Source organism: Carcharhinus amblyrhynchos, chromosome 14 (assembly GCF_965287045.1).
Source record: "Carcharhinus amblyrhynchos chromosome 14, sCarAmb.v2.hapA, whole genome shotgun sequence".
Classification (NCBI taxonomy): Eukaryota; Metazoa; Chordata; class Chondrichthyes; order Carcharhiniformes; family Carcharhinidae; genus Carcharhinus; species Carcharhinus amblyrhynchos.
In genome coordinates, this window is record NC_137337.1 from 62967284 (window position 1) to 62986592 (window position 19309).

General features: G+C 43.3%; 1 protein-coding gene across 2 annotated transcripts in view; it reads right to left on the reverse strand.

Moving 5' to 3' along the window:
* Positions 1-1208: 1208 nt before the first annotated feature.
* Positions 1209-19309, reverse strand: part of ccdc135 (coiled-coil domain containing 135) — a 99866-nt gene continuing 81765 nt past the window's right edge. The window contains exons 14-17 of one of the 2 annotated variants that reach the window (XM_080202037.1): positions 12368-12478; positions 8615-8809; positions 6631-6770; positions 1209-1658 (exon numbers count right to left, since the gene is read on the reverse strand). In XM_080202037.1, the coding sequence (XP_080058163.1) occupies positions 1568-1658; positions 6631-6770; positions 8615-8809; positions 12368-12478 (537 nt within the window). In that variant the 3' untranslated portion in view covers positions 1209-1567. The remainder of the gene's footprint in view (positions 1659-6630; positions 6771-8614; positions 8810-12367; positions 12479-19309) is intronic. The other variant, XM_080202038.1, reaches the window with a different exon arrangement.

Sequence of the window (19309 nt, forward strand, 5' to 3'; positions counted from 1 at the left end):
TCTCATTGGAACGTTGCTATGCAGAACTCCAGATAAATATTCCCTGAAAATTTGCCACATTTCTTCCGTACATTTCCCTGAGAAAACCTCTTTCCAATTTAAGCCTTCAATTTCCTGCCTGATAGCCTCATAATTCCCCTTACTCCAATTAAACACTTTTCTAACTTGTCTGATCCTATCTCTCTCCAATGCTATTGTAAATGATATAGAATTATGATCACTATCTCCAAAATGCTCTCCCACTGAGGGATCTGACACCTGACCAGGTTCATTTCCCAATATCAAATCAAGTACAGCCTCTCCTCTTGTAGGCTTATCCACATATTGTGTCAAGAAACCCTCCTGAACACACCTAACAAACTCCCTATCTAACCCTCTTACCCTAGGGAGATTCCAAACAATATTTGGGGAATTTAAATCTCCCATCACGACAACTCTGTTATTATTACACCTTTCCAGGAACTGCTTCCCAATCTGCTCCTCAACATCCCTGTTACTACTGGGTGGCCTATAGAAAACATGCAGTAAAGTTATTGACTCCTTCCTTTTCCTAACCTCCACTCATAGAGACTCCATAGACAATCCCTCCACGGCATCCATCTTTTCTGCAGCTGTGACATGATCTCTGATCAACAGTGCCACTCCTCCACCTCTTTTGCTTCCCTCCCTGTCCCTTCTCAAACATCTGAAATCGGCACTTGAAGTAACCAGTCCTGTCCCGGAGTCACCCAAGTCTCCGTAATGGCCACCGCATCACATTTTCAAGTAGTGATCCATGCTGTAAGCTCATCCACTTTATTCACAACACTCCTTGCTTTAAAATAAACACATCTCGAACCTTCGGTCTGAGCACTCCCCTTCACTATCACCTGCCTATCCTCTTTCTCACACTGTCAACAAGCTTTCTCTATTTGTGAGCTAACCTCCTCTCTCCCAGTCACTTCAATTTGATTCCCACCCTCCAACCTTTCTAGTTTAAACTCTCCCCAGTACCCTTAACAAACCTTCCCGTCTGTTGGAAGACTATTTACACAGAAAGCTGAAACCAAGTTCAACAAAACAGCAATCATTTCTGGATCCAAACAACAACAAGAAGGAAAAGAGAAATAAGTGTATTTCACAATGTCCATAACAGATGTGGGGATTTTACATGGCCATGCTGGGAACTAGGTAAAGGTGATGATGTGGCGATGCTGGTGTTGGACTGGGGTAAACACAGTAAGAAGTCTCACAACACAGGTTAAAGTCCAACAGGTTTATTGGGTAACAAAAGCCACTAGCTTTTGGAGCACTGGCTGCCCCTTCATTAGGTGAAAGGGACAGTGCTTGAAAGTGCTGCTTCTCCTCTGTGAATATTTGTAAATGACAGTTGGCATTCTTCAATTGGGCAATACGCAGACTGACAGCATTTCAAAACTTTATTACCAATTCATATAGCTAAAACATAAGCATTGTTAAATCATTCATGGGAAACCTTTTTTTGGATTTTGAACGTGGGCTTGGAGAACAGAAAAAGCATTGTTGCAAATAATTTTCCCTGGATTCTGATTTCCATTGTTCAATTTATTTAGCAGTTCTTTAATTTCTTGGCCAACCGTGGGTCCTTGCGAATCTTTTCTTCCAGGGCTAGATACTTGAGTGGTGCCGTCTCTTTGTGCCTGTAAACAAGTTGAGATGTAAATTTAGTTTAAATAATTAAACTAAATAATTTAAATAATTAAATAATTAAACTAAACTAAATAAACTGAGGGACAAAGCCAGAAAGGGGAACTGGCCAAAACAAGAACAAAACACAAATAAGACTTGATGAGTGATTAACAGGATCAATAATACAACACAGTCCCTAAGGTGCCCAATGGGCATGGAAAGCCTCGATGATGCCATGAATGTAGACATGGTAGATGGGCAGACAGTCAGTTGCACACTGTCTGGACCAGTTAATTGCAAAGTTGGCCAGGCTCAGGTCAGGTTCATGAGGAGGCCCTCTGCCTTTCCTGCTCCCTCCGCACCAGATGCCCATAGATCAGGAATGTGGGGCTGAACAACAAACAAAACTGTAACAAAAGGTTATTTAAGAAACTAAAATGGGAGTGCAGCCTAAAACACCCCATATAAACATGGTCCATGGATTCCACAAGACCACAAAAGGGGCAGATATCTTGGGAGTCTGTGAACTGGTGTAATCTACAGTTGTATGGAACTGCTCCGTGCAACACTCTCCATCCCAGGTCCCAGAAGGACCTCCAACGGGGACTTCCACCACCCGACAGCAACAAGGTGGGTCTGGGAGACATGTGAAGGTACGGAAGTGAAGGGCGTGCAGCAGCAGCAGCCCATACAGGAAACCCCTCCATGCAGTGCCAAAAGACACAGAGGGCATTTCCCTGAGGCAGCTCAGACTGTGGGGCTCCAGCCCCTGAGGGGGATGTCAGGGCTTGGGGCTAATGTGAAGTTCCATTCCAGCAGGGATACCCTCAGATGGGAGTTCACCACACAACTGCCTTGAGACCACAAGTGATGTCAGGTCTGAGCAGAACCATTTTATGTTCACAGATAGCATTGGTCACAAGCTAGATACTCGCCGCCACATGATGAGCTAACTCGTGAAATTGTCACCCAGCACCATTGCTGATCATGATCACCTCGGCAGCCACATCCCATCCCTCTGCCAGCCCCCTGAAATGGGATTGTTGGAGGAGTGGATTCCTGGGCTACAGCTCCTTGTACTACTCCAGGTGGGGGAGAGCTACGGCGGGAGGCAACAAAGTCCCAGAGTTTGAGCAGGTATGGGCAATGTCTGCAAAAAGTTATGGAGACTCCTCAAGGAGCTGCCCATCATCATTCAAGCTTTCATCTGGCAGAAGAAGTGCATCGCCAGGACACACCATTGAGGAGAGGCTCGACATAAAGGTATCGCTGCAGTGTCTGAAGACGGAAGGTTGCCAACTGGATGGGAAGGTACACCAATACCTGACAACCCTCACTAAGCGGGACACTCAGAATTTCAACAGTGACCCAATGCAGCCTATTGTCCCAGAAAAACTGAATGAGCGTTCTCTGGATGTTTGTGACAAAATATGGGAAGGGGTAAATGAGTCAAGAGCTGCAGTATTAACCTCAATACTTGAAGGTGGATGGGAACCAATTAACTTAATTCTTTAATTAATTTCATTCTTAAATCATGGGTAATTGATGAGCATAATGGCTGATCATCATGGACAGTCAGATTCAAATCCAGTCCAAACTTATTGGATAGACAACTCTAACCATTAGTGATAAGAGCCCAACATGAAATGAGTTTTGGGCAGTGTAAAGCCAATTTGCAGCAGACACAGGTCCAGTTTGTAACATGTCACAAATTAACACTAACTTGACAACCTCACATACGCATAATTGGTGTAGGAAATGCAGGTATAATGGTAACAACATGTACTTATATAATGGTTTCAATGGTTCCGCCAGGGCCACTGAGCCCCTGATCTCATTACAGCCTTAGTCTAGACATAGATAAGAAAATTAAAATCAAGAAGTGAGATGAGAGTGAGTAAGTACTCTTGATATCAAGGCAAGTTTTGACTGAGTATGGCATTAAGGAGTTCAAGCAAAACTTGAATAAATGGGTATCAGAAGGCAAACTGAAGGCCACTGGTTGGAATCATACATGACACAAAGGAAATTGGTCGTAGTTGCAGGAAGTCAATGATTCCAGTCCTAGGATGTTTCTTTTTAAATTCATTTTATGGGATGTAGGCGTCATTTATTGCCCATCCCTAGTTGCTCTTCAGAAGGTGTTAGTGATCTGTCTTCTTGAACTGTTGTGGCACTCATAAGGCTGTTAGGGATTTTGACCCAGCAACAGTGAAAGGGTATTTCCAAGTCAGGATAATGAGTCATTTGGAGGGAAACCTCCAGGTTGCAATACTCCCAGGTATCTGCTGTTCTTGTCCTTGTAGATGGTAGTGGTTTCTGGTAAGTGATTAACATCCACCCCCCCTCCAAGTTTGTGGGAGATTCAGTGCCATTGAATCTCTCTTGCTGGAGATGGTCGTTGCCTGGCACTTTAACTGGTCTGGCTAACGTGTGACTCCAGATCCACAGCATTGACTCTTAAATGCTCTCAGGATAGGCAATAAATGTTGGACCAAATGCCCATATCCCAAAATAATATGAATAGTTGAGGCCCTAACACAAATCCTTGGGGGATACTACCAGTCACATGCTGCCAATTTGTGTACCTATTATCCCTACTTTCTGTTGCCCAACTTTCAACAAATTTCCCAGCTGTCAGTAATTTGCCCTCAGTTCTGTGGATTTCAACCTTAGCTAACAGTCTGTGGGAGTTTATCAAAGGCTTTCTGGAAGTCCATATAAACAACATCTATAGACAATCCCCTGTCCACTACCTCAGTCTCACCTCACTATCTCACTATCTCACTACCTCACTACCTCACTATCTGCAGAAAATGCAGATGTATGGGACTGGGGGTGATCTAGGGAATTGGATCAGGAATTGGCTAGCGGATAGGAGACAGAGGGTGGTGGTTGATGGTAAATATTCGTCATGGAGTTCGGTTTCGAGTGGTGTGCCTCAGGGATCTGTTTTGGGGCCACTGCTGTTTGTAATTTTTATTAATGATCTGGATGAGGGTATAGTTGGGTGGATTAGTAAGTTTGCTGATGACACCAAAGTCGGAGGTGTGGTAGATAGTGATGAAGGGTGTCATAGTTTGCAGGAAGACTTAGACAGGTTGCAGAGCTGGGCCGAGAGGTGGCGGATGGAGTTTAATGCGGAGAAGTGTGAGGTAATTCACTTTGGTAGGAATAACAGATGTGTCGAGTATAGGGCTAACGGGAGGACTTTGAATAGTGTGGATGAGCAGAGGGATCTAGGTGTATGTGTACATAGATCCCTGAAAGTTGGGAGTCAAGTAGATAAGGTTGTTAAGAAGGCATACGGTGTCTTGGCGTTTATTGGTAGGGGGATTGAATTTAGGAGTCGCAGCGTCATGTTGCAACTGTACACAACTCTGGTGCGGCCGCACTTGGAGTACTGTGTGCAGTTCTGGTCCCCACATTATAGGAAGGATGTGGAGGCTTTGGAGAGGGTGCAGAGGAGGTTTACCAGGATGTTGCCTGGTATGGAGGGGAGGTCCTATGAGGAGAGGCTGAGGGATTTGGGGTTGTTTTCGCTGGAAAGAAGGCGGCTAAGAGGGGATCTTATTGAAACATATAAGATGATTAGAGGTTTAGATAGGGTGGATAGTAATAGCCTTTTTCCTCTGATGGAGAAATCTAGCACGAGGGGGCATGGCTTTAAATTAAGGGGTGGTAGTTATAGGACGGATGTCAGGGGTAGGTTCTTTACCCAGAGGGTGGTGAGGGATTGGAATGCCCTGCCTGCTGCAGTTGTAAATGCGCCTAGTTTGGGGGCGTTTAAGAGATCCGTGGATAGGTTTATGGACGAGAAGGGATTGGTTTAGGTTAGTGGGTCATTGTTTTGTAACTGGTCGGCGCAACATCGTGGGCCGAAGGGCCTGTTCTGCGCTGTAATGTTCTATGTTCTATGTTCAGTCACCTCTTCAAAAAATTCAATGAGATTTGTTAGGTATGACTTACCTATCATGAATCCATGCTGGATGTCTCTGACTAACTGAAAATTTTCGAGGCGTTCAGTTACCCTATCCTTGATTATAAACTCCAATAATTTCCCCACCACAGATGTTAGGCTAATTAATTGGTCTGTAATTCCCTGGGCATCCTCTTTAGTCTTTCTTAAAAAGCGGAAGGATGTGATCAACTTTCCAATCCAGAGGGAAGACTCCTGAATCTGGGAAACTCTGGAAGATTATAGCTCCAGCATCTACTATATGCTCTCCTACTTCCTTTAACACCCTCAGATGAAAACAGTCAGGTCCTGGGGATTTGTCGTTCTTTAATTCCATTAATTTCCTCATTATCCATGTCTCAGTTACATTAATTTTATTTAAACCCTGTCCCCAAACCACTGTTAATTTCCTTGGGACTTCCAGTAAGCTATTCTCCTTTTCTACTGAGACAAAGTAATTATTCAGCATGTCTGCCATTTTCCCATAGTCATTGACAACGTCCCCACTTAAGGTCTTTAGGGGACCGACATTGCTCCTGACCACCTGCTTTCCCTTCATGTAACTGTAATATTTCTTATTGATATTTATGTTCCTTGTAACTTTCATCTCATAATCCCTTTTGGTAGCTCTTATAAACTGCTTTGTGACCCTTTGTTGTCATTGTATCTTTCTCATTTGGCTGGATCTGTGATGTTTTTTGCATTTTTATAAGCCCCTTCTTTTAGTTTTATGCTGTCCCTTATCTCTTTTGTTGCCCAGGGCTGTTTATTCTGTGAAGTTGTGCTTTTCCTTCTCAGGGATATATCTGGTTCTATGGCTCACGGTAAAGGCTCCAGTCAAATAGATGCAAATCAGGCAGGTTTGCATGATGGCCATCTAGTGGGATGAGACTTGAATTATGTGCCAAACATGGTTAACTAGCCTCTTAACACTCACTAAGGAAATTGTGAAGAGATGTTGGTATCAGTGCAATTCTATCCCAGTAAATTAACAGCATCAGAAGAGGTGAAATGAGAATCCTTACTTGTTGAGGCGCATTTCAAAGATGTGAATGCGGAACATAGCCTCAGAGCAGTAGGCTAAGTAGGCCTGTTCATCTTCCTTGGTCATAGATATCTGGTTCTGTTGGTACCATTGCTGCTTACTCTGCAGCTCCTGGGCCTCCTGGAAAGAAAGAGCATAGCAGTTAATGGGAAGAGGAATCTAGTTAGTCTACACATTGGGTGGAATTTCCCCAAAAATAGGCAGAGTGGCCCAAGTGGGTGGGAAAGTCAGCAAAAGCAGTCACTCTGCCAGCAACTTTGGTTTTAAAAGATCAGGGCACCCTTTGATACAAGCAATTAAACAGAGAAACCACGCTGCCAAACACCCTCTTCAACATCTTTATCCTCTACACCTCTGCCCACAACAATCCCACCGCCATGGAACATCACCCCACATGGAACTCCCACAGAACCCCCACTCACGGAACACAGGCAATGAACAGCCAAAAAGTTCCTGCCAACATCTCAGGTCGTGATGACTATTTCAGCATTTCCAACGTTTCCAGTTTTTATTTCCGATCTCCTGCATCTGCAGTATTTTGCATTCGTACAGATTTTGGAGCGTTGTGGAGTACATCACAGAGATAGGAAGGAGTTGGACCATGGACGGATTTGAAAACACATATAGAACTTTAAAACTGAGCCAATTGTGAGCCAGTATAGGTCAGCGAGCACAGGGATTTGCGCAAGGGAGGGCATAGAGAGTAAAATTTTGGATGAACTCCAGCTCACAGAGGATGAAATGAGGGAGAGCAGCCAGGAGCGTCAATAGGATTGGAATAGTCAAGTCTATACTAAATGAATTTCAGCAGCAGAAGAGTTGAGGCAAGGCTGCGATTGGGCATTACAGAGGTGGGAATAGGCAGTCTGAGTGTCAGTGTGTAAATGCAATCAGAAAATCATCTCGGAGATGGATATGAGATCAAAGCTATGAAGAGACTGGATGTCAGATAAGCAGTTGGATAACATAGCAACTGTGGAGAAGTTGACAGAGATGGTGGTAAGGTAGAATTTGGCTAAATCTCTATCTTGGCCAGCTTGGGGTGAATGCCTGTGATATTAATTGGTTGGCTACACTTTTTGGCTGCAAAGTAGTGCGCTGTTTGGGAAAAAAATCAAATTAAATGAAAAAAGCCTGACACTGCTGATCTTTTGCAATAATGAGCTTTACAGTTGGTTTCAGCTCCTTTGTTGGTCATACAACATTAAAAAGTGCTAATATCAATGTAAGTCATTGTTCTAGTCACTACAAGAAGCTCTGAGGCTATTGGCATTTCTTTAACTGATTGCCAGCTTCATATGACTCTCTGTCTCCACTTACTGCCATATTTCATCAGATGCAACCTAAATGGAAGTTCAGTGGAGTTCCCTTTCACTTCCTGATCACCAGCAAAACAAAGTAAGAGAATGCCATTTGGAATCAGAGCTGCTGCAGCTTCCAAGCAGCAAGTGAAAGCCCTTGGACTATCATGATTGAAAGGGCACCACATTAGTAAGGGCGGAACGGTGGCACAGTGGTTAACACTTCTGCCTCACAGTGTCAGGAACCTGGTTCAATTCTGGCCTTGGGTCACTGTCTATGTGGAGTCTGCATGTTCTCCCTATGTCTGCATGTGTTTCCTCCAGGTGTTCCTGTTTCCTTGCACAGATTAGGTGGATCGGTCATAGTAAATTGACACTTCGTGTCCCAAGGTATGGAGATTATGGGGATTAGCTGGGTAAATATGTGGGGTTACAGGGATAGGGCCAGGGTAAGAAAGTCTGTTGGAGAGTCAATGCAGACTCGATGGGCCGAATAATCTTCTTCTGCACTATATGGATTCTATGATTCTATGAAATCAGTGCTGACTGTGTGAGAATATGCAGATGTGGGTCTGCAGACAAGCCTGACGGACCTGATGGTCTTCAAGTAAACATTATGTGGGAGAGAGTGAATAGCATTGTATGTGGAAGGATGCCCAATACCTTCTCAAAGCGACTTTGGATACGATTGGCTTGATCAATCAACCCCTTCTTCATGTCCATCAGGCAGTCATTCCTGAGTGTCATGGCTATTTTCTTTGTAATTCTTCTGGGCTGTCCAAGCCGCGCAAGGAAGGGTGCAAGGTAATCAAGCTCCTCTTCGGCACGCCGCATTCGCTGTTCCTCCTCTAACCGTTTCTGGGGAATAAAATGTTTGCATAATGTAAATGGAAGGCATAATTAGAAAAGAAGAGGTAATAGTTTCCAGCTTCACTACCTAGGCATCTCACAGTGCACAAACATGTCATTGGAGAACTCGTCCCATTTCTATTGGCACTGAAAACAATGCAATGGATTCTACCTGGGGCAGAGCATTGCCAAGGTGGTAATGTTGACAATTATCCACTGCAACTCATAACTGTGCTTAATACCAATCAATATTGTGCCCCTGGCGCCTTCTTCAATTGTGCCAGGGAAAGCGCCAAGATGTGGAGCTTGAGTGGGGATGGAGCCTGAGTGGGGGTGGGGCGATGACAAAGGGGGAAAACTAGGAGGAGCTCTGCAGGGTGGGGGTGGTAATGGGCAGGCAAGGGGGGAGCTCTGCATGGAGGATGCAAGAGAGAAAACAACACTGGGGTCTTATGTGGGGGGAGTTTTGCAGAAGGAGGTTGATAGATAGATAGGCTATACAATGGGGTTGATCAGTGGGGGTGGTGGAGATCAGTAAAGGGAGTCAGGATGTGATTGGTGGGGGAGGTTGACTTCCACAGGAAGTGATAGGCGGGGTGGGGGTGGGGGTGGGGGGGGTGGGGGGGGGGGGGGGGTGGTGGGAGACCAGCATTGCAGGGGGGCCACAGACTGGGTCGTGATGGGGGATTCATTGGGAGGGTTCCGGTGCTCTGATGCAGGTGACATGTGTTGTCATGGGGGGGTCACACTGCCACTGATGATGGGAGTGGGGATGGTGGAGATGTCTTTGCAGAAATAATTCCGCAACATTCTCTCAACAATGGGAGATTGGGGCACCTGTGCAATGGTGCTCTGAACAGTCTGCATCTGGCTTCACCAGTGAGCTTAAGCTCTGCCCCCCCTCCCCCAAAAACTGGTGAGAATAGCACTCCTGTCCAAAATAGTGACAGAGTGTCAGAAGATTGCATTTTCAAACTCGCCTAAAAAACAGATCTGGAACTTTCCCGTTTTCTTGCTCATTTGACACTTGCAATTTTTTTCATTAGATTGTGCCCACAATGTCTAGCACTGACCCATTCGGAGGGGCATAGCTAGTTGAGGCAGTGATGGCTACTGGTGCCTGTGGAACTATAGCCCACTCTTCTCACACGAGAAGAGAAAATCAAATTAGGGAGCAGCTCCTATAATACAACTCGCTCTTATAACAAACAGATGATTGGGGAAAAATTAAAATTTAAATATTTAGCAACTGTCTTCAATGGAATTGCAAATGGATAGATAAGTTAGAAGATCCATTTCATATGTAAAGCATCAGAGTGCATTGACAACATGTGAATTACAACAGAGAGTTTTAAATGTAAAACAACATGAATCAAATGGAACAAGTTTAATGTTTAATGTCCAGTACATAGAGTAAAGCAATCAGAGCACCGGTCCAAATCAACACCTGACAATTCACCCTTTCCATAAACAGTTCTGAAGGAAGTGTTAGCTGTCTATGAAGTCATGAATAAAACATGATTCCAGGATATTGGGAATGAATTGTAAATAGACTCCCAGTAGAATTCCATCACCCACTAGAAGCATCACACTCAAGGTCATGATTAAAAAGAACACTCTCCACAGAGCTACCTTCCTTCCACAGCAATTACGGTGGAGAGCTGAATCTGTAACCATAGGAACTCACTCCCCATGGAACTATGTTACATTGCATAATCACATTGCTGCCTCGCCCTGATCTTAACACTGTCGAAAAGCTCATGGAATGCTCTGTAATTTCTAGTATTCTGTTGTGCAACAATTCTCCAACTGTCACCACAACAAGGGAATATTGGACTCCATTCGAGGTATGCCATGCTTAGCTGTCAACACACCAACGGGATCATGCAACATGAATTAGGGCATCACTTTCTCAAATGTACCTGGCATCAGTGAAGTGTCACTAAGGAATCAAGACATTCCCCAGTCAGTTGTCACCAGGGCAGCCAGGTCATTGGGTCTTAATCAAGACACGCATACTCAATTGTCACCATAGTAACTGGAAATATTAGCCCATAATCAGAGCATCCCATGCTAAATTGTCACCAAAGCAACTGGAAAATTAACTATGCTAATGAGATATCCCATGCTCAGCATTTGCTAAATCATTTTTCTAATCTACGCTTATAACAGTCACCGGAGCAGTGACACTCTGATGCTTTAGTATGGATTTTAAATATTTCCTTTAGAGGACGTTGCTTATTCTAATAATTTGCACGACCCTTGTCTGCTTAAAGTCAAGGCAAAATATAGTACAGAAGTGCCCTCATTTCACACAGGACAGAATCTCTCCTTTCTGTCACACGGAGCCACATGTTGTCATAACTCACTCCTGCTTGCCTTGTTTGTAAGTATAGAGTCACTTCCACTCAACAACGTCATCCTATATTTTCTGGGCCTAAATTTCAATCCTAACTAGTTACGTAACACTTTAAAAAAGGATTCTATATGGCCCAATTTAGCTGCTTTTAAATGACCTTTTGTCACGCCAGGGAATACAGAGGATTCCCTGCATTATAAATAATACTACATTATAAATAAGAGAATATATTCCTTTCACTATAGAGATTATAGAGAAAAGATCTTAGGAAGGACAAAGATAGGAAACAAAGGCAGAATGTTAGTGGACATAAAGTCCCCCCTGCCCTGCCACTGCTCACCCCTCCCCCATTGCATTATTGACTAATAAACTGTTCAATGATCTAAAAGTCATAAAACACCCAATGAAAAGAAAATGATATATATAACAGTTACAAAGAATATCTCTTAGAGGATCTTTAATTAACTATCTTCAAACAATTTAATAGGAACAGACATTAAACTGTGCTTACATTCCCATGAATGTTTTTTTTACATGTTTACGATGTAGAGACTTGCATATAATCTTCGGATCAATGTTTTGAAACAATGAAGCTAATTGTCTCTTTAAATCTATTATTAAAAGGGAATTATTCTGGATATTTCCCTTGGCGCTTGGTCATCTGAATTGAATGTAGTATCCATGGTGAGGCCTGCCTAGGATGGCAAATCTCAGCCTGTACTGATTTGCTGTCACAGCTCAGTAATCCATTTGCTATGTTAATTTCTGCTCAGCAATGGCTACCTAAGTGGTCAATGCTGTGTCTCAAACCACTTCCAGGTTTCTTTTGGCCTTGCCCCTAGGTGGCACAATCATTCACTAATTTATGTTAACAGCTACTTGTTTAATTTGATCAAGTATGCATCCTAATTGAATCTCTTGCTCTTATAACACTGTGGCATCTGTCTTCCTCCACAATGATTTAGTTCCCTTTGACTGTCTAATTGCCTTTGCTAATTTTATTTTAGATACTGGCATTAAAAGAGAAGAATAATCTCACTTCACAGCACTACCATCCTTCAGGTCAAGAAGCATGGGATTCACTGAAACCTTTATGAGTGCTATAAATATGAGCATTTCACACTCTCAAGTTGATAGCAACACCAATATTGGGAGGTGCTTGAACTTCCTGAGCAGAAGCAGATTTGGGATAATTTGTTTACACTTACCTGCTCCTTTCTATGTTCTTTAGCCTTCTCATTTCTTTCTGTGTCGTACACGGAGATTACCAGTTCATTTGCCTTGCGTTCGTCTGCCCTGTCCTTGAGAAATGCACGTATCTTAAACATAATAATGATCACCTGTTAACTGAATGTTCTTTAACTTTAAATCCTGTCCTGTACATACACTGGGGTTGGAAAACCAAGTTCATATCCAGCATTTAATAGGTTCTCTGCAATCCTATGCCACTGTTTTTACAAATGCACTGATCTATTGCTTGCATAGAAAGATACACACTGAAGTACAGCCATAATATTTGACGCAAAATTTGTGTTTTTTGTGTCTAAATGACCCTTATTTACAGATTTTACTTTCACTGGTAAGATGTGGTTCAGTGGGAAGCATTCTCACCTCTGTGGGTTGAAGTCCTTTTTTATTGACTTCAGCACGGAATGTAGGCTGACACTCCAGTATTGTACTACTGGATGTGTTGATTTTTAGATGAGACTTTAAAGCTGAGGAGTGGGATTTTCAGGCCTCTTCTGCCAATTGGATCTTCCAGGCTCCTGTTGCAATAGGACTCTGGCCAGGACCAGAAAATCCCAACTGAGGTCTCTCAGTTTAAAGTTTATTTATTAGTGTCACAAGTAGGGTTACATTACAACTGTAATGAAGTTACTGTGAAAATCCCTTAGTTGCCACACTCCAGCGCCTGTTCAGGTACCTTGAGGGAGAATTTAGCATGGCCAATGCACGTAACCAGCATATCTTTCAGACCGTGGGAAGAAACCGGAGCACCAGAGGAAACACATGCAGACACAGGGAGAATGTGTAGACTCCACACAGACCCGGGTCCCTGGAGCTGTGAGGCAAAACTGCTAACCAGTGTGTCACCCTGCGGCCTGGTAATGCTGGTTTTTATTTGAAGGGGGCTGGAGTATAAAGAGGTGTTACTGCAACTGTACAAGGTACAAGTGAGGTCACATTTGGAATAAAGTGAACAGTTTTGGTCTCTAAAGAAAGATATATTATCATTGGAGGCAGTACAGAAGAGATTACTAGTATGATCCTGGGGATGGAGGGACTGCCATATGAGGAAAGATTGGACAGGTTGGAATTTAGAAGAATGAGAGGTGATATAAGTATAAAATTCTTAAGGGTTTGGCGGGGTAAATATTGGGAGGATGTTTCTGCTCATGGGAGAGTGTAAGACCAGAGGGCATAGTCGCAGAATAAGGGGGTGTTCACTTAAGATAAATTTGAGGAAGAATTTCTTCTCACAAAGAGTGGCGAATCTTTGGAATTCTTTACCCCAGGAAGCTATGGAGGCCGAATCCTTGAACATTTTCAAGGCTGAGATTGAAAGGTTTTTAATTAGTTGGGGAATTAGGGATGACAGAGAGAAGGCAGGAAAGCGGATTTAGCGAGTGTTAAATTAGCCATGTTCTTATTAAGTGGCACAGCAGGCTTGAAGGGCCAAATGGCCTACACCTCTTCCTATTTCTAGTGGTCTTATGATCATAAAGAATTCTATGGCACTGGTTAGGAGAACAACTGAGCTTTTCTCTGTGTCCCAGCCAATACTTATACCCCAACCAACAGCACTACAACAGACCTTGTGTTCTTCATCACACTGCTGTATGTGCACAAATTGGTTGCTATGTTTCCAGTATTGCAACAGTGATCGCACTTCAAAAAGAACTTTGGTAATCCCTGGCTAATTTGGATGAAAAATATACTATGTGAATTTCATTCACAGGCAATAATCAAACTCAATCAAGATTATGGTGGGTGATGCCATTATATCAATGATGGGTTTCATACTGGTGCAGGAAGTGTTATCAGTCTGAGATATATCATGCCTAACTTAGGTCAGAATAAGCCATTATGGCCAGAATTCTCCGGGTGTGACCCCGCCAGTAGCATACCCTCACCCACAAATTTCCCGCTGGCGCGAGGTGACATCAATGGGGATTCCCAATGACAAGGGCGGAACCAGAGAACACCGCCGCTAGCAAACAATGTGTCACTTCCTGCCAGCAGGAAACATGTGACTAGGAAGCCAGAGAATTTCACCCCATATCTTTCAAGAGATTTTCCAGCTCTCCTGCAGAAATTTCAAAAAAATTTATATAGCTCCTTTAACTTAATATACCATCCCAAGGCACTTTACTGGGCAACAATCAAACAAGATTTAATACCAGAACTTCGCAGTTGAGGGAACAGCCACCAATGGTGGAACAATGGATACGATGGAGGGTTGTCAAGTTGGGGTGGATCAGAGAAATGGGGACGGGTGAGTTAATGGAAGGATTTGAACAGAAGAATGAGAAGTTAAAATCTGAAGCAGTTTCAGACTGATAGGTCAGCAGGGGTAATGGGTGAATTAGATTTGCTGCAGTTTGGAGTATGGGAAGCAGACTTTTGAATGAGCTTAAGTTTACAAAAGGAAGAAGGCCAGACAGATGAGCATATGAACATATGAAATAGGTGCTGAAGTAAGCCATTCTGTTACTTGAGCCATTCAATAAGATCATGGCTGATTTATTTGTGTTTCAAATTTTACATTCCTTTCTACCCCAATAACCTGTTAGCCCATTGCCCAACAAGAATTTATCTACCCCTGTCTTAAGAATACACAATGAGGCAGAGAGTTCTGAGAGAAAAAAATTCTCCTAATCTCTGTTCTAAGAAGGTGGTGCTCTAATGTTAAAACAGTAAGCCCTAGTTCAGGACTCACCCATAAGAGGAAATATTCTATCCGCTGTCAATACTGTTCAGGTTTTTATATATTTCCATCAAGTCACCCACTCAATCTTCTAAACTCTAGTGGAAACAAGGCCAGTCTGTCCAACCTTTCTTCATAAGGCAGCACATTCAATCCAGGTGTCAATCCAGTAAACCACCTCTGAACTGCCTCCAATGCATTTCCTTCCTTAAATAAGAAGACCAAAACTGGACGGTATTCAAAATGTGACCTCACCAAAGCTCTGCATAGCTGAAGCGTAACATCCTTATTTTTATGTTCAATTCCTCTTGTAATAAAGGATCGTAATTCATCAGCCTTCTTCATAATTACTTGCTGTATCTGCACACTAACTTTAGCAACTCATTCACAAGAACATTTCTTGAGAATTCTGCAGTCGTTCTCTATTTAAGTAATACTCTGCCTCTATATTCTTCCTGCCAAAATGAACATCTTCACATTTTCCCACATTATGATCCGCTGTCACACACTCAACCTATTGATATTCACCCACAACTTCCTTGTCTCATCTTCACAACATGCTTTCCTACATATCTTTGTGACATCTTACCAGGGGCAAGCCACGGGGTACAGGTCTCTGGCATAGAGTCTGTCCCTGTTGCTCAGAAGGGAAGGGGGGAGAGGAGTAGAGCATTAGTCATTGGGGACTCTGTAGTTATGGAGACAGATAGGAGATTCTGTGGGAACGAGAGAGACTCGCGGTTGGTGTGTTGCGTCCCAGGTGCCAAGGTCCGTGATGTCTCAGATCGTGTTTTCAGGACCCTTAAGGGAGAGGGGGACCAGCCCCAAGTTGTGGTCCACATAGGCATCAAAGACATAAGTAGGAAAAGGGATGGGGATGTAGGGCAGAACTTCAGGGAGTTAGAGTGGAAGCTTAGAGCTAGAATAAACAGAGTTGTTATCTCTGGTTTGTTACTTGTGCACCATCTAGCGAGGCAAGGAAAAGGGAGAGAAAGCAGTTGGTCACATGGCTCCAGGGATGGTGCAGGAGGGAGGGATTCAGATACCTGGATAATTGGGGCTCATTCGGGAGTAGGTGGGACCTCTACAATCGGGATGGTCTACACCTAAACCAGAGGGGTACCAATATCCTGGGGGGAAATTTGCTAATGTCCTTCAGGAGGCTTTAAACTAATTCAGCAGAGGGATGGGAACCTGAATTATAGTTCCAGTGTACAGGAGGTTGAGAGTAGTGATTTCATGAATAAGGTTTCAAGGTTGCAGGAGTGTACCAACAGGCAGGAAGGTGGTTTGAAGTGTGTCTACTTCAACACCAGGAGCATCTGGAATAAGGTAGGTGAACTTGCTGTATGGGTTGGTATCTGGGACTTCGATGTTGTGGCCATTTTGGAGACATGGATAGAGCAGGGACAGGAATGGTTGTTGCAGGTTCCGGGGTTTAGATGTTTCAGTCAGAGCAGGGAAGGTGGTACAAGAGGGGAAGGTGTGGCATTGTTAGTCAAGGACAGTATTACAGTGGCAGAAAAGATGTTTGATGAGGACTCGTCTACTGAGGTAATATGAAGTGAGGTTAGAAATAGGAAAGGAGAGGTCACCCTGTTGGGAGTTTTCTATAGGCCTCTGAAAAGTTCCAGAGATGTAGAGAAAAGGATTGCAAAGATGATTCTGGATAGGAGTGAAAGTAACAGGGTAGTTGTTATGGGGGACTTTAACTTTACAAGTATTGACTGGAAACACTACAGTTTGAATACTTTAGATGGGTCAGTTTTTGTCCAATGTGTGCAGGAGGGTTTCCTGACACAGTATGTAGATAGGCTAACAAGATGCAAGGTTACATTGGATTTGGTACTGGGTAATGAACCAGGCCAGGTGTTAGATTTGGAGGTAGGTGGGCACTTTGGTAATAGTGACCACAATTTGGTTATGTTTATTTTAGCAATGGGAAGGGATAGGTATATATCACAGGGTAAGAATTATAGCTGGGTGGAGGAAATTATGATGCGATTAGGCGAGATTTAAGATGCATAGGATGTGGAAGGAAATTGCAGGGGATGGGCACAATTTAAATATGGAGCTTGTTCAAGGAACAGCTACTGCGTGTCCTTGATATGTATGTACCTGTCAGGCAGGGACGAAGTGGTCAAGCGAGGGAACCGTGGTTTATTAAAGAAGTCTTTGGCAGGTAGCATCAAGGAAAACCCTAAAGCTTTCTATAGGTATGTCAGGAATAAAAGAATAACTAGGATAAGATGAGGGCCAGTCAACGACAGTAATGGGAAGTTGTGCGTGGAGTCCAAAGATATAGGAGTGGCACTAAATGAATATTTTTTGTCAGTATTCACACAGGAAAAAGACAACGTTGTCGAGGACAATACTGAGATATAGGCTATTAGACTAGACGAGATTGCGGTTCATTAAGGAGGTGGTGTTAGCAATTCTGGAAAGTGTGAAAATAGATAAGTCCCCTGGGCCAGATGTGATTTATCCTAGGATTCTCTGGGAAGCCAAGGAAGAGATTGCAGAGCCTTTGGCTTTAATCTTTATGTCGTCATTGCCCACAGGAATAGTGCCAGAAGACTGGAGGATAGCAAATGTTGTCCCCTTGATCAAGAAGGGGAGTAGAGACAACCCTGGTAATTATAGACCAGTGAGCCTTACTTATGTTGTGGGCAAAGTTTTGGAAAGGATTATAAGAGGATTTATAATCATCTAGAAAGGAATAATTTGATTAGGGATAGTCAACACGGTGAAGGGTAGGTTGTGCCTCACAAACCTTATTGAGTTCTCTGAGAAGGTGACCAAAGAGGGGATGAGGGTAAAGCAGTTGATGTGGTGTATATGGATTTCAGTAAAGTGTTTGATAAGGTTCTCCACAGTAGGTTATTGCAGAGAATTACAGAGGCATGGGATTGAGGGTGATTTAACAGTTTGGATCAGAAATTGACTAGCTGTAAGAAGACAGAGGGTGGTGGTTGATGGGAAATGTTCATCCTGGAGTTCAGTTACTAGCAAAATGCCGCAAGGATCTGTTTTGAGGCCACTGTTATTTGTAATTTTTATAAATGACCTGGAGGAGGGCATAGATGAATGGATTAGTAAATTTGCGGATGACACTAAAGTCGATGGAGTTGTGAACAGTGCGGAATGATGTTGCAGGTTACAGAGGAGCATAGATAAGCTGCAGAGCTGGGCTGAAAGTTGGCAAATGGAGTTTAATGCAGAAAAGTGTGAGATGATTCACTTTGGAAGGAGTAACAGGAATACAGAGTACTGGGCAAATGGTAATATACTTAGTAGTATGGATGAACAGAGAGATCTCGGTGTCCATGTGCATAGATCCCTGAAAGTTGGCACCCAGATTGATAGGGTTGTTAAGAAGGCATATGGTGTGTTAGCTTTTATTGGTAGAGGGATTGAGTTTCGGAGTCATGAATTCATGCTGTAGCTGTACAAAACTCTGGAGCAGCTGCATTTGGAGTATTGCGTACAGTTCTGGTCACCACATTATAGGAAGGGTGTGGAAGCATTGGAAAGGGTGCAGAGGAGATTTACCAGGATGTTGCCTGGTATGGTGGGAAAGTCTTATGAGGGACTTGAGGCTGTTTTCGTTAGAGAAGAAGGTTAAGAGGTGACTTAATAGAGGCACACAAGATGATCAGAGGATTAGATAGGGTGGACAGTGAGAGCCTTTTTCCTCAGATGGTGATGGCTAGCACGAGGGGTCACAGCTTTAAATTGAGGGGCGATAGATATAGAACACATGTCAGAGGTAGGTTCTTTAGTCAGAGAGTAGTAAGGGTGTGGAATGCCCTGCCTGCAACAGTAGTGGACTCGCCAACATTAAGGGCATTTAAATGGTCATTGGATAAACACATGGATGATATTGGAATAGTGTAGGTTAGATGGGCTTTAGATTGGTTTCCCAGGTCAGTGCAACATCAAGGACCAAAGGGCCTTTACTGCACTGTAATGTTCTATGTTCTATCTGCAAATTTGGCCACCATGCCTTCACTCCCCTCTATTAAGTAATTGACATAAATCGTAAAAAGTTGAATCTCTAGCACAATTCCCTTGGGACTCCACTTGATACATCCTGCCAAACAGAAAAAGACCCATTTGTTCATCTGTTTTCTGCTAGCCAGTCAATCTTCTTTCCATGCCAATTGGCAATAACCTTTGATGTGTTTCCTTATCAAATGCCTTCTGAAAATGCAAGTACAGT